The sequence below is a fragment of the Cebus imitator genome, unplaced genomic scaffold, assembly GCF_001604975.1.
Source record: "Cebus imitator isolate Cc_AM_T3 unplaced genomic scaffold, Cebus_imitator-1.0 Scaffold117, whole genome shotgun sequence".
Classification (NCBI taxonomy): domain Eukaryota; kingdom Metazoa; phylum Chordata; class Mammalia; order Primates; family Cebidae; genus Cebus; species Cebus imitator.
In genome coordinates this window covers 5,340,106-5,355,561 of record NW_016107432.1, presented here as the reverse complement: position 1 = coordinate 5,355,561, position 15,456 = coordinate 5,340,106, and the positions used below count along the sequence as shown (strand labels likewise).

Genomic DNA, 15,456 nt, shown 5'->3' with positions numbered 1-15,456 from the left:
CACACTCTTGGGGGGTCGAGGTGTTTCACAGCTACAGGGAATGATACACAGCTGGGCAGCAGGCAGGGGATGAGGTGACGCGTATGGAGGGGACTCGCCTTGGGGCTCTCTCCCGGCTGGCGGGGGCCTCTCACCCTTCTCCCATGAGGACAGCGGTCACTAGAGGACCAACTCAGCCACAGGTGAAATGTTAACGGGCTTCACTTTTTCACCACAGTCTTTGCTTTCCCAGCCCATCTTCCCAGACCCACATGAGCTTGCCACTGGCCGGCGTCTGGTCTGCTAAAGCGTGGTGCTTTAGCTTCCTGACATCTCCTGCCACTGAATCATTAGCTGGAGTCTACGCGCTCAGTGTGTGCTTCCCAGGACGTGGCTCCGCTAACCAGCAGGGCAGCCTCTGCAGCTCACCTCGCCCCAAGATACGAGGAGCTCCTTTCCTTTGTCACTAAATGAACAGGCTCTCAGCCACCCGCCCACTGGCAATCCCACCCATTTCCATCATGTTTCCAGTTGCATAAGGAAAAGGCCACTTATGTAGGAAAAAAAAAACAAGGAAAAGGACAGCGTCCCTGGGGGCTCAGAGGAACCAGGGGGCCAAGTACCTGGACGGCTGTAGTGCTGTGGTGACCGTGAGGTCGGGGTGTAGCGGCCGAGGCTGACCGACCCGGTGGAGCTTGGGCTGGAGGTCCGGCACTGCTTGTAGGACCGGTCATCCTGATCCCCCTGGGAGGGAAGACACAGCTCGTGAACATTCGAGCCAGGAGCACTACCCACCCCTGTCCACCCAACCCCCGCCAACCTCCATGTGGCATTTGCCCTCCTGACCCGAGTGGATGACTCAACGTGGCCCCATGTAGGAATCCCCTGCACCTGCCCCGGCAGGTCTAAAGAGCCAGGTGGGGCCTGGCATGGTGCAGATGCACTCCTCCCTGTGCCTGATGGATCCCTGCCACAGGGCATACAGGAACCCACTGGCGGGGACTCCCCTTCCTCTCCTGCGGGTGGGAATTCCGGCTGCATTCTCCAGGTCTCCTCTTGCCTCACCCTCGCCAGTGCCCAGGGCTCTTAGAACACAGTGTGAGAACCATGGAGACTCCTCCAGTCCCAAAGGGGCTTGCCACGTGTGAACTGGGGGCTCTCACGGCCCCGACACTCATTTGGAGGTAGAAAGGTACCCCACCCAGGCTGGGACACCCAGCTGAGTCAGACCCACAAGCATGGACATGGCAGACTTCACCCAGGCAGGAGCAGCTGTTTGCAGCAGGCGGAGTGGGAGGCGGGTGGAGTGAGGTGGCGTGGCACCATGGCACGGGGGAGAGCAGGCTGCCTGGCCCACCACAGCTTGACATGCTGGCCTGGGTCATTACATGGCCCAGCCCAGTGTCCTGCTGTAGGCGGATGCTGCTGTTTTGCCCTCAAGGGCACTGATGAGCAAAGGAATTCCTGGTCTGGGCCCATGGCTCCCCTGGCCTGTCGGAGAGTATCTCCTACCCCGAGGCGTGCTGTCCCTAACGCCTGCCTGGCGTGCCACCCCCATGCACTCAGGCTAGGTTCCTATCTAGGCTTCTCCCTGCGCCCTGTGGCGACCGTCTAACCCCAGCCAGGGTGCACTCTCTCACGCCGGCTAGTGCCCTGCCATCTCCTCACTACCCTGGGCATCCTCTGCACGCAGCCAATGTCCACCTTACAGGTGTCCTGGTCCTGGTCCAGCCGGGACTCTGGGCTTGCCAGCTACACACGGGTTCGGCAGCTCGGTGCAAGCGGCCACTTGCGTGTTTGGCCGTCACATCCCTGGATCCAAGGGTTTGATGCCCAGCTGCTGCTGGCTTTGCAGGCGGGCCATGTTCTTCCAGCAGAACAGCACCACCGAGGCCCACACTTACCCTATTCCCTGACCGTCCCCCAGCCCTGTGTCTATGGGGGCAGGTGAAGGAGTCAAGTGGAGAAGCCAGGCAAGGGGGCTCTGCAGAAGGTTCTGGTTCTACAAAGCTGTCAGGAGCTGGGGAGGGCCTCAGCCTCAGTGATCAGGAGGTAAGTTCTCCTGGGACCACTCCTAAGGGCTGGATTGGGAAACCTGGCTGTGGGCAGGGAAGGCAGGAAGCTGGCAAGTCCTGATGAGGGTGGCCGAGGTCCTGTGACCACAGTGACCACCTCTGTGGTGCATGGCTCCCACTGAGCAAATGTGTGCGCTTTTGTGTTCCACTCTGGGGCACAGCCTGATACAGAAGCCTCTGCAGGGAGACCAGGCTCTTTCTAGGAGTGTGCTCTGTGCCAAGCAGACCCTTCATCTCATTGGGAAGGGGAGCTGACATCCCTCCCTCAGGAGTTCCCTGTGCGGGTAAGTGAGAAAATGAAAAAGTGCCCGGCCCCAGGCCTGGGACATAAGAATCAGTGCTCTGGGGACTCAGTCCCCAGGGACCCACGGCTGTGCACAGCTCCCATGGGGCAGGCTGTCCGAAGCAGGAGGCTGGAGAGCTCAGTGGGTGAGCACAGGCTCCGCGCCACCAGCTGGACTGAAATCCTCCTGTGTGCGACCCTGGAAAGGTTACGTAACTTCCCTGTGCCTTAGTTTCTCTGCAGCAAAAATCACAGAACTTGCCTCTAGGGGTTGTGGTGGGGGATGAATAAATTTAAATTTTCTTTTTTTCTGAGATGGAGTCTTACTCTGTCACCCAGGCTGGAGTGCAACGGCGTGATCTCAGCTCACTGCAACCTCTGTCTCCTGGGTTCAAGCGATTTCCCTGCCTCAGCCTTCAGAGTAGCTGGGACCACAGGTACATGCCACCACACCTGGTAATTTTTTTACTTTTAGTAGAGATGAGGTTTCAGCATGTTGGCTGGGCTGGTCTCGAACTCCTGACTTCAGTGATCCACTGGCCTCAGCCTCCTAAAGCGCTGGGATTACAGGCGTGAGCCACTGCTTCCAGCCTATAAAATGTTTACCATGGCACAAAGCACAAGGGAAGAGCTGGGGGTGCAGCCGCTGCCAGGGCTCTCTATCCCAGCTACCACCGCACCTTTCTGTTGTGGCCACCTGCAGGCTGCAGTCTGATGGGTAGCTCTCTATGTCACTGATTAATTTTGAGAAACGTAAAAAAAAAAAAAAGCTGGACCACTAACAGTAAAGGCTCTTTCTTAGAGAGACACATCCAGGGTTTCTCAGGAGGACCAGGGGATTCCCATCCATCCCATGTGGAGGGGCGGGAGGCAGGAAGTGCTCCCAGGCTCAGCCAGGCTCCTGAATTTTCCCCTAAAGGAAGCCGTGGCCCAGACCACGATCTGCTCAGGGGATCCCGCGTTCCAGGCGGCCACGTCTTCAGGGCTGGCAGACACACGGGGGAAGCATGCAGGTTCAGCGTGGTCATAAAGATAACCAGCAGCCGGGAGGGCGCCCCACGCCACGAGGGCCGTGGCCCTGGGACCCACAGTGAAGAGCCACTGAGCAGGCCCCTCCCAGGGGTGCGGCTCGTTGGTTATGTTTATAACCTGGGCGGCAGTGCCACGGCAAGCGGGGGCAGGCGAGAGGGTGGTGGTTACCTCGGTCGGCGTTGGCGAGAGCAACTGAGGGGACTGTGGACACAACACACAAAGTGGCCATTAGTGCCGGCACCAGGCAGAGAGGGAGGAGGGCAGTGCCGTGACCGGCAGGCAACACAGAGCCCCGACCCTCGAGACAGGAAAAGAACCCTACCCCGAGAGACACAAGCCAGGACTCCGGAACCTTCTCTTTGCAGAAACATGGTTAATTCCACCCAGAGAAAGAGGCCCCCGGGGAACTGATTTCATGCCCATGAGCCCAGAGCTTGTCTCCCCCTGGCCACCCCCATGTCCCACTGTTCTCCCACAAAGACGTATTTTCCCAGAAGGAAGAGACTGGTTCAGGGCACGGCAGCAACACCCTATGGGCTCTGACCTCGGTTTCCTCTGGACAAGACAGAAAAGGGGCTCAATAGAGACGGTGGGCGACAGGAGCCTTTGGGTTGGAGCCGGCTCCGCCGTGGGGGCCCCAGGGCCCCGGACAGCAGGCAGACCTGTCCTCCCAGGCCGGCACCCCATCCACTACCACCCGCACTGATGATTAGGGAGGTGGGAGGTGGGAGGGAGGCCAACCTCACCAGGGCCTCTAGAAAATGCTCGGCCCTCATGAGGTGGCAAGCACGGGGACAGAGAATGCCGTTCCCACGCAGAGCGGGGAGGCGCTGCATTCACAGAAACCATGGTTATTATGGCGAAATAACTCGACGGCCTCTGGGAGGCTGCCACAGGAGGTGAGAGGCTGCCACAGGAGGTGGGAAGCCAAAGGCTGTGGGGGAAACAATGGAATCGAGGGAGGAAGCCTCAGGCTGCTCCTGGCCATGGGCACAGAGGAAGCTCAGTGTGGACACACCTGACCCAGGTGCTCGCCCCGTCCACCTGCCGAGGCAGGCCCCACGGGGTCGCACGTTACAGCTCAGAGAAGCAGCTCACACAGAGGTGCCAGTGTTTAGCAGAGCAGGGAGGCCAACCCAGGTGTCCCCAGAGGGAGAGGGTGACTCCGGAGCCACAGCCCCTCCCTTCCTGCCACTCCTCTGCCCTCTGGGGACAGGTCCTGGGGAGGGATCATCCATGGTTCACAGATGTCCTGCCATTTGAGGGGCACAGCCCTAGAGAGGCTGAAAGAAACCTCCGTGACACAGCTAAGGGTTGGCACCCACTTTGCGGCTGGAAGCTGAGTCCCGGTCACACCATGGAACCCCCGGGAGTGGGGTGGAGGGCGATGACAGCCCAGGCCCACACACATCACCTCTGCACGTGGCCCTTCACGGCCACAGAGCCCTTCCGCAGGGACACACACACCCAAACCAGGAAGCAGTGTACCCGATGCCCCAAGGCTGCTAGGAGGTGGAGCAGGATTGCGAGGCCAGTCCTCTAGGCTTGAATTGCATGTCCCAGAGAGAGCACTAGGACGCACTAGGAAAATAGCCAGCAGGTCCTGTGGTCTTTGGGGTAAGGAAGGACTGGATTTGGGTCTCAGCCCTATGGCCAAGTCGCGAGTCCTCACAGACTCTTTGCCAGTGTCTGGTCCAGATGCAGACCAGATGTTGGACAATAAAGTCCACACCCAGCCTGGGCATGTGGTAGGTGGGTTCAAGTGGGTACAGGCAGGTGGGTGCAGGTGGGTGTGGGTCGGGGCGGCCTCCCTCAGCTCCCCCCGCTGGTCCCTCTCAGTGTGAGTGGGGCTTGTCACCCACATCCTCAAATTCCCATGATGCACAGGGGCAGACGCAAGTCAGGAGGACACCTGCCAGCCCTGCACTCATCTCACCTCCCTGCACAGCCTTTGAGCTCGGCAGGTGCACCCAGCAGCCAGGGCTTCCTCACCCCACATCATCCGCACTGATCATGATGCCCTGGAGACTCAGCTCTTGCTTCCCAAGAGACCCTTGTTGAAGTCTCTAAATGAGAAGGCCCAAGAGAAATGTGTTTGAAAGCACTGGGCCTCCCCACCCCGGGGAGCACCCCATCCCTGGCGGCACACAGGCCAAGAGCACCCATGCTCGGGCCAACAGCCTGGCAACGCTTCCTCCTGCCCCAGGCAGCCATGGTCCTGTTGAAACCTCAGAACTGCAAGAGGAAAAGCAAAAACCAACAATACATTCCACAGGAAATGGACAGTGCGGCTCTGAATAAGAAGCCTTCAGGCCAGGCGCGGTGGCTCACGCCTGTAATCCCAGAACGTTGGGAGGCCAAGGCGGGCAGATCATGAGGTCAGGAGTTCAAGACTAGCCTGACCAACATGGTGAAACCCCATCTCTAAATAAATAAATAAATAAATAAAAATTTTTAAAAAAGAGAGCAAGAAACCTCCGAGGAGTAAGGAACGCTGTGCGCAGGCGTGCCAGGAAATAAACAATCTGTGGTTCAACCAGGTCAGTCGCATTGGCTCATGAGTTCATGGGGCAGAGAAGCATGGGGCAGAGCTGGCAGGGAGGGTGGCGTGTGGTCCAGAGTGTTCTACTAAGGAAACGCATCTCGTGCTTTAGGAAAAGAATCTAATGCTTAAGAAAATTAGGAGATTTTCACTGAGTTGCTATCATCTTTCCCACAAACAAGCACGCTTCCTACTTTCTGCTCCGTTTAAGGAGGATTCCAGGCCCACTCTTGAGCGACGGCAGCTCTGGGCGGCAGGGACTTGGGCAGTACCTAAATCGGACATGCGTGTGGCTATCTGATGGGTGTCAAGAGGCTGAGCGTGTGGGTGCGTGGGGAAGATGAACGTGGGCTCTGGCCCCATGGGACACGTGCGAGGGAGGATGCCCTGCCATGCAGGCAGGGTCCATACCTCGCCATAGCTCTGCCTGTCCCCTGCAGAGTGGCTGATGTAGGGCGAGTAGGAGATCATGTCCGGACGGTCGATGTCATAGATGGCCTTACTTTTAGGAAGGGCTGCCAAGTCCCTGTAGTCCAGGATCTCACCACCAAGCTTGGCCTGAGTGGGGAAAGAGAAGTGGGGAGGGACAGTCAGACCTGCATCCCAGAGGGCAGTGTCCCCAAGGCCAGATGCACCCCAGAGGGCAGCACCCCCAAAGCCAGATGCATCCCACCGGACAGTGACTCCAAAGCCAGGGGACAGTGGCTGCACCAGCAGCCACGAGGGGGGTGCTGAAGTTGCAGTGCTCCCAGCAGAATCTGAGCTCACCCCCAGCTCCTGTATAGATGAAATGGGGACGGGGTCAAAAGTACAGGGGACTCCAGAGCACGCGGGCTTGGGTCCTGAGGCCCAGCCACAAAAGGGCCACGAGGCCCTGCAGAAGTGTCTTCTCTGAGCTTCAGTTTCCTTCTGTACATAGTGAGGGAAACGATCGATCACACAGGAAGGCTCTGGGGTCAAGGAGGCCAAGCCTGTGATGTGCCTGGCATGGGGCCTGGCAGTCAGTCAGACTCAGTCCATGACCTAAACAGGCGCATATGCATATACACATACACACACAGACATGCACACATGCAAACACGCACACCGCATGCACATACACACCAGACAAACACACATGCAAACACAAGCATCCCTTACTATTCACATGGGATTGCTTTCCGGATCTTCCTCACAGCCCCAAATCCTCAAATGCTCAGGTTGTTACGTAAAATTCCGTGGTATTTGCCTGTAACCTGTGCACATCCTCCTGTTTGCTGAGGATCATCTGGGCCGTTGGTAGTGCCTAACACAGTATGAGTGCTGGGTAGATGGATGTTACTCTGTGTTATTTCACTTGTGCTATTTTTTAATTGTTGTTTGCTATTTTTATTGTTTTCTAAGAATATTTTCAATCTGAGGTTGGGTGAATCTGCAGATGTGGAACCCATGGATACAAAGGGTGATGATATGTACCTACACATACCTGTGCATGCACGGACACACACATGCACGCTCTACACACAGGTACATGCACTCCCCACACAGAGAACGTGCCTGAGGCTGTGGAGGAACAGGCACTCCCTCACATCCAGCCCACTCCCACATACCAGCACACACGTGTCCACACCCACATATGGACGTGTTCACACATGCAGTCGCTGCCCAGGCCCACGGCTCACGCACACACTTCCAGCACACCCCACACACGGCACACACACCTGCACGGCCAGACTCACCCACAACGTGCATGCACAGCTGCCCACACACACTTGCACACAATCACCCTACCACACCAAGCAAGTTCACATTCCCCGACCCCCATGCCCACACGCACTCACCATTCACATGCACTCCGCCAGCAAAGCACCTGGCATTTGACAGGCCAGCTGGGGCACACCCTCGGCGGGGTGGCGGACCGTCTGTCTGGTCCACTCCTGCCTACTCTGGCCCTCAGAGGTGCTCCTGCACTTGAAAGCCCCTGTGTCTGCCCAGGGGAGGTCCAGCTACGCGTGCCGCTCACTGCTCTGACTCTGCCCACGCTTCCCCGTGGTGCCCCTGTGCACTGTGTACATGCTCTTGCCCCTGCCTGTCCCTTCTCCCTGGCTCTGGGCTCCCCCGGAGCTGCCTGGGGCATTTTCCAGGCGCAGGTGGCTCTGGTGGAGATCTGTGCTGCATCTTGATTCTGCCTCCGCCTCCTCCAGGCCTCCTGCCAGGCTTCCTCTCCATGGCACCCTCGGCAGCGACGGACACGATGCGCTAAGCTGCGTCCTCTATCATCTGCTCACAAAACACAGTGATGCCATGGAGGAACACTCACAGCAGCTCCTTTTCACGATTCAGAAGCCAGAGCCCAGGGAGGCTGGGTAACTTGGCCAGAGTCACACAGCCAGAAGGGAGTAGGACAGGATATGAACCTGGCTGACTCCAGAGCCCACGTTTCCCACCGCAGCCCTCGCCAGAGCCCACACTCCCCACCGCAGCCCACGATCCCCAACGCAGCCCTCCCCTTTCAAGGCCTCACTGCCAGGGGACCACCTCTCAGGCCCAGATGCACCACAGTGTTCTCAGCTCACACCCCCCGGGAGCCTCCTCCTGGGCTGGAGAATGTAAGCCTCCGTTATGGCCCCCAAACTTGGCCTTCCTGTTCCTAGCAGCTTTACCTAAGGCGACTCCTCCCCATGTCCCCACGTGTGCTAGGTTCAGCCCCCTGCTCCAGCTTTCCTGTATTCTTCAGGGGTCTACTACCCCCAGCCCACCTCCTCCACAAAGTATTCCCTGATCACCAGGCTTGAGGGCTCTCCTAAGACATCGGGTCTCGGGGCGAACCCTGCCATTTGCCATGTGCATGAAGAGAATGAAGTTCCACCATCTGAGGCTTCTGGCTGCCCTTTGGAGCCTGGGGCAGCGTTCAGAAGACCCCAGCCGGACATCTGTAATGAGGAGATCTGATCCTGCAGGATTTCAGCAGCTCCCCTCTGCCTTCAGGATCTGCCGCTGGTTTCCCTGCTTATCCATGCCACTTGGCACTCAAGGCCTTACAGCTCCCAGTCACCCATAGCCTGGGGGTTTTGTACCTGCTGTTCCCTTTGGGACATGCCCTTCCCATGTCTCTTCCCCAGGTTCCTCCTCTGGTTCCTCCAGACCCAGTAGAGGCCCCTCCCCCAGGCTCCCTTCCCCAGTCCCGCCCACTCTGGGTTAGTGTTGGTCCTCTTCTGTTGACTCGTCCCTCATCCCCCAAGATTGTGGCTCCTGGAGGCCCAGGACTCATCACTGAGTCCCCTGCCCGGCTGTGAGCTTGATAGCAGGGTTGTGAATTGAATGAAAGCCAACCGAGCATTTACAAAAGTCAGGTGAATTCTCAGCTAGATGCCTGGAGAGGTGTGTTTTGCACCCTGCTTTTCCCACCTCCGTCCCCTCCCAGCAGTGATGATGGCAGCATTCACCTGTCCAGCCCCACAGTACAGGGGTCAGCGGGGCAGCGAGGCTGCCTTGCCCTGGGTTAGTTTCCTGCCTTCCTCAGGCTTCCCTGAACCACCCGGCCCTTACAGTAGGGGTCAGAGAGGGCAGCCTGCAGGATGCCAGCAGCCTCTGCCCAACCCCCCAGACAGGCCGCTAAGTGGCCTTGCAGATCCACTTCCTCCCATGCCAAGTCCTTGGGTGCTTGCCGTGACAACAGGCTGCCCTCACTAATTGGCGGAAGGCTCCTGGAGTGTGTGTGTAAAGGGTTTCTCCTCTTTGCTTTCTTCCTTCCCACACTCCATCCAGCATGATACACAATAATATGGCCACATATGACATTATCATTACCACATTATCCAGTCAATAACACAGAATGGAAGAATGCTGCTTTCACACTACGCACTATTGCCATGTTGAAATAAAGGCTACAAAACATTATGTCCAGTGTGACCCCATGTTACAAAAATCACCCACACACAGAAGGGAGACCTGAAGGGTGCCCATGGCATCAGCAGGCCACGGTGGCTAGCAGGACGCAAATGCTTCAATTTCCTCTGCTCTGCCGATTACTTTTTTAAAAAAATAAATACTGATTGCTTTTGTAATAAAGAAAAGAGCAGTAAAATAGGTTATGTCCAGAAGCCCCATGATTTGTAGATTGTCTACTGTGTGTGCGTTTTCTCCTGGAAACTAATTTGAATGAGGTGCAGCCCCTGCCCAACAAGCCCTCACGGGCTGCGGAGGAGATGCAGTCACTCGGTGGATTCCGGTCCATTCCTGTGCACGTGGATGGCATGGGGAGACGGTCTCTTCCTGACAGTGACGGAAGGGGATGCTGCATTTGACAACCACCCACAACAGGCGGGGCTAGGTGGCTGCAACCTGCACACACCCCGATGGGGTGTGGAATGGCCCCTTCCTGAGGCCACGGAGGTGCCCAGTGCAGAGCAAGGGGCTAGGCGCACAGTAGGTTGACAACAGACACCAGCAGAGGTGAGGAGAAAAGCAGGGCAGGCCGGGTGCGGTGGCTCACACCTGTAATCCCAGCACTTTGGGAGGCCGAGGCAGGGGGATCGCCTGAGGCCAGGAGCTGGGAGACCAGCCTAGCCAACATGGTGAGACCCTGTCTCTACTAAAAATACAAAGTTAGCCGGGCACAGTGGCTCACACCTGTAATCCCAGTAACTTGGGAGGCCGAGGCAGGAGAATCGCTTCAACCTGGGAGGCAGAGGTTGCAGTGAGCTGAGATCGTGCCATTGCACTCCAGCCTGGGCGACAGAGCGAGACTGGGTCTCAAAATAAAAAGAAAAAAAAAGGAAAGAAAAGCAGGGCAGAACCCTGAGATGAGGAGGGCCTGCCACCAGATCACATCATCTTGGACACGCCCACTGCATGTGGCAACAACCTTGAGGTGGCAGGGAGAGCGGGGCTGCTCCGGCTTCTGGCCTGTCTGCCCCTGGGAGGGCCGGGGTGCGGCCAGGCTGGGTGCTGACCATGGTGCTAGGAGCACGTGTCAGAGTTGGGAGCATGTGTCCTCAGACAGCGGCTCCACCACTTAGAGGCTGCGTCACACAAGCACGTCAGCGCACCTCTCAGAGTGGCATCCGTGGCGTGAGCATGGTGATGGCAGCTCCTGGACAGCTCTGAGGCCAGGAGGAGACAGTGTGGAACACCACAGATTCTCTCGTGTCAAACTAAGAGCCAGGACATTGGATTAGTTTCTTGGAGGCCTGTTTAAAACCGGAGTTGTGTGCATGCCTACTTGGCCGAGCAGGAAGTCCATCAAAGCTGAGACAGTGCAACAGGCTGCATTCGACCTGGCTCAAGTGCACACCCCGCTGGTGCAGAAATTCTTCACCCACCAACATCCTGCCCCCTCCCTTGGCAGGCATCCCCTGAAACCGGCACTTGGGTCTGCCCCGATCTCTCCTGTGGAAGGGAACCCCTTCCCCCACCAGAACAGGGATGCCGCCTAGCCTGATCATGGCTGGGTCCCCAGGGCTCCACAGGGAGCTTGTGCTCTCCCATGCTTGTAATTGCCCGATGCAAGAAGAACGGACCCACCACGGCTGTTGACAGCACTGAGCAGTGGGGTCTCCTGGAGAAAACTCAAGCCTTGGGGTCATGGAGACCTGAGCTCAAAGCCCAGCTCTGCCGCTGACTGTGCGTGGCCTTGAAAGTGAGACCATGCCAACAGAGGCCGCTGTCACTGCTTGCTGCATGCATCCACAGTCACTACCACCCCTGAGGCCCTGGCAGATGCCAGTTTGTTTAAAAAAGAATGAGCTCATATTTAATGGGCATTTACACTGTGCCACGCAGGTTCCAGTAACAACAGCAGCTACCATGAAGATCGCTTGCAGATGCCAGGCCGGGTGCCGAGTGCTTTGCCAATGTTGGGGCTCAGGAAGCAATACCCCAAAGTATGGAGCCACGGTGTGCTGAGGACTTTGACCTAACGGAGGGTGGAAGGCCTTGGAAGCAGGGCCTCTGTGACCACCTCCTGACTTCCTGTCTCTCACCCTCTTCCTCCCCGTGCCCCTGAAGTGAGCCATAGAAACCAGAGTTCCTCTTCCCCAAGGCGGGTCATAGAAACTAGAACCTCTTCCCCAAAGCCAGCCATGAACCCTAGAAACATCAGTCTAACCTTCCCTCACTCTGTGCACGACCTGGCCGTGGAGACATTCTCTGACCTGGCTTGGCTGGAAATGCATCCTAAGACCCCCTGCCCTATAGCTGGAGGAGGAGGGCTGCCCAGCGAGGCCAAGAAGCATCTGAGCGGACCGCCCTGCTGTGCCCCCCTCTGCCCCTACTCTGTTCCCAGCAGATCACACACTTTCTGCCCAGTTTTCTACATGGTGGTCCAGTCTTCATCCAGTCTAAGCATAAAAATGAGCAGTGCCAGCCAGGCGTGGTGACTCGCACCTGTAATCCCAGCACTTTGGGAGGCCGAGGCAGGCAGATTGCTTGAGGCCAGGAGTTCAAGACCAGCCCGGGCAACATAAAAAGACCTCATCTCAACTAAAAATGTAAAAATGAGCCAGGTGAGATGGCCCGTGCCTGTAGTCCCAGCTGGTCAGGGGGCTGAGGTGGGGGGGTCGCCTGAGCCCAGGGAGGTTGAGGCTGCAGTGAACCATGATGTCACCACTGCACTCCAGCCTGGGCGACAAACCGGGAAGTTGTCTCAAAAATAAAATTAAAAAGGACAGTCCTGCCTGGGTCTTTGGGCCTTCATTTCCGAAGTCTCCTGTGCCACCTAAAACTTTGATGAAATAAATCTATCATGCTTTTCTCTTGTTAGCTTGTCTCTTGCTATGGGAACATCGGCTGTGACCCTTTCAGCGGGTGAGGAAACGGATCACACCTGTGTGTCCCTACACAAACCTTATCTCATTCACATGGTAACTGTCATAATCATTACTCATGAAGATGGTGAGGGTATTATGGGCTGAACTGTGTCTCCCCAAATGCATATGCTGGTAAAGTCTAACCCCCAGGACCTCAGAATGGGACTGTATGTGGAGACAGGGCCTCGGAGAGGTGATGAAGTCAGGATGAGGCCGTTAGGGTGGGTCCATCCAGTCTGCCTGGTGTCCTTATGGGAAAAAAGCAGGACCCAGACACACACAGGGAGAGGATGGCCACCTGCAGGCCAGGGACAGGGATGCCAACCCTGCCAACTCCTTGATCCTGGGTTTCCAGGCTCTGGAATTTTGAGACAATTTATTGCTGTTGTTGAAGCCCCCAGGAGGCTGATGCAGATGACGGACATGGTAATGGCAGTGAGCACCTCTCACGTCCTTCTTCTGGGCAGGCGCTGTGCTCACAGCCCAGGCAGTGCCTCAGTGAGCCCTGGAACAAAGGTGCCCGGGGGTCTCCACAGCTCAATGAGGCCCTCCCGGAGGCTCCAGGCAGGTGGCACCTCACCCAGGGCATGAAGCCAACATGGTGCCTTTGTGCGCCCACCTAAGCTTCGGAGTGCACGCCCCGAGGGCCACAGTGCCACTCACCCTCCAGGCCAACTGTGCGTCATGGTAACCGAGGACTCAGTCAAGGTTAAGGCCAGGAAGGACCCTGTGTCCAACCACTACGAGAGATGAGGGCGGAAAAGAATGCAGCAAAGAGCTGACCAAGACCCCGCTGAGGCGAGGGAACCCAGGTCCTGGCCTGGTGGGGATGGGGAGGGGAGAAGGGGCTTGTCCCAGGTCACCAGCTGTTCCAGTGCTGAGTTCTGGTGCAGGGGAACCTACACGGCGGTCCTGGGCAGTCCCCACCACTGCACAAGCCACCCCTCACCTGGCGCCTGGGGCCTCTCCTAGATAAGGAATTCTGCTATTTACATAAGCAGTGTCAGCAAATAACAGTAACAATCATCTCCCATCTTGAATCCCATCACCCAGAGATTTCTGGTAACAACTTGTTAAAATGTTTCCAATCATTTTTATATGTGTATGTGCTCGTATAAGTGTGCGAGGCGCGGACACATACACACGCAGACACAGACACACACATACCTGTGACACACACACACACAGACACACACATACCTGTGACACACACACACACTCTCTCTCTGAGGAAAATGGAATCATAATTTACATCACCCTGAACTGGCTTCTTTTGGGGACTCGTTGGGAGTGCGTGCATGTTGATACGCACAGCTCTGCGCTGCAGGGTCCCACCTGGGTGCCTGGCAAGCCCTGCCTGTCACCTGTTGATGTGACATGTCTGCCCCACAGTAAACAACAGCTGTGTACACACCACCGTGTGCTCTTGTCATCAGATAGTTGTGGATAGGTTCCCAGGGGAATGTCAGGTCAGACAACATGTCTGTGTTTCAGGTTTTGAGTCACACTCATAAAGTCTGTACCAACCTCTGCCCCAAAACTGGGACGAGAGCACTGCAGTCCCTCAGGCCCCAGACCACAGTTCTCAGGAGCTCTCTCAGGGGCCGGCTCAGCCACAGCCATGTGGCCTCCCTTCTGTCTCCGCTCTCCCACCGCCGTCCCCATAAAAAGGCCCCAACTTACATAAATCACACGGCTCGGAGACCCTGAGGTGCTGGAAGCAGGGACAGAAATGATGCTCTCTGAGGAAGCTCTGGTTTCCTAAGAAAGGAGAGAGAAGAGACTGAGGCAGGTACCCACGCTCGGGGCCTCCAGAAGCGACTGTCAGAAGCCCCAGTCCAGCAGCCGCGCTGGTGCACAGGGGTGTCTGTTTAAAGGGGGTTGAAGGAATTCTTAGAATAACAGGCTTGGATGAATAACTGAAAGGCTAGCATCAGACAGATGCAGGGAGCCACACAGGACCAGAGCGACACGCAGGCTAAGCCATTCTGCAGGGGGCCACACAGGACCAGAGCGACACGCAGGCTAAGCCATTCTGCAGGGGGCCACACAGGACCAGAGCGACACGCAGGCTAAGCCATTCTGCAAGCTCCAGGTGTGCTCAGAGGTGTCCTTTTCCAACAGGATTATGGGGACTTGCTGCGGCTTAGTCTACCAGCCCAGGTTCCTGGGAACATGGGACCATCTTGGTCACCCTAAAGACCCTCTCTAGCTTGGCCCCCAGCTCTGTCCTCCCTGCCCTCTGACCTTCCCATGGCCCCCCAGGCCTTTCTCAGCTCCAAAAGCACCTGTTCCTATCTGGCACGCAACTTAGAAATGGCCCTTTGGAGGCCCCTGGTGACTCTCCACTGCACCTCTGGGCTGGTCCTGGTCTCTGCTGCCATCACACCTGGGATCTGTGTTCTCCCGCAGGCGCACTGCCGCCTGGGGCCACTCCTGGGCCCTCCTCCCTCCCAGGCCACACCTGCTGTGCCCCCAGGCTGATGATTTTCATGACTGTCCCACCTCTCCCCATACCTCAGCCCCTTCCAGCCCTGCGGACACAGTCCTTCTGTGGTCCCCACACCCCTGGCTGCACCTGCTGTCCCTCCCTACCTGCAGGGCAGGGCCCTCCCCTGGTTCAGCCCTCACTCCTGGGTCACCTGTCCGGCTTCCCTATGACTCCGATTCACCCTGTCCAAAAGGAGCCCATCTCCACAGAGGCCTCCCCAGCCCTCAGCAACCAAGAACTCAGCTCTCACTCTCCCCTCAGCCCCC

General features: G+C 57.3%; 1 protein-coding gene across 27 annotated transcripts in view; it reads right to left on the bottom strand.

Moving 5' to 3' along the window:
- Nucleotides 1–15,456, bottom strand: part of ABLIM2 (actin binding LIM protein family member 2) — a 185,502-nt gene that overhangs the window by 61,085 nt on the left and 108,961 nt on the right. For 19 of the 27 annotated variants that reach the window (XR_005201944.1, XR_005201945.1, XM_017539083.2 and 16 more), the window contains exons 9-12: nucleotides 14,383–14,460; nucleotides 6,323–6,469; nucleotides 3,538–3,570; nucleotides 603–723 (exon numbers count right to left, since the gene is read on the bottom strand). Coding sequence is in view for 25 of the 27 variants with exons in the window: in XM_017539083.2 (XP_017394572.1) it covers nucleotides 603–723; nucleotides 3,538–3,570; nucleotides 6,323–6,469; nucleotides 14,383–14,460 (379 nt within the window). In the remaining 2 variants the exon portion in view is untranslated. The remainder of the gene's footprint in view (nucleotides 1–602; nucleotides 724–3,537; nucleotides 3,571–6,322; nucleotides 6,470–14,382; nucleotides 14,461–15,456) is intronic. The other 8 variants (XM_017539067.2, XM_037742191.1, XM_037742204.1 and 5 more) reach the window with 1 other exon arrangement.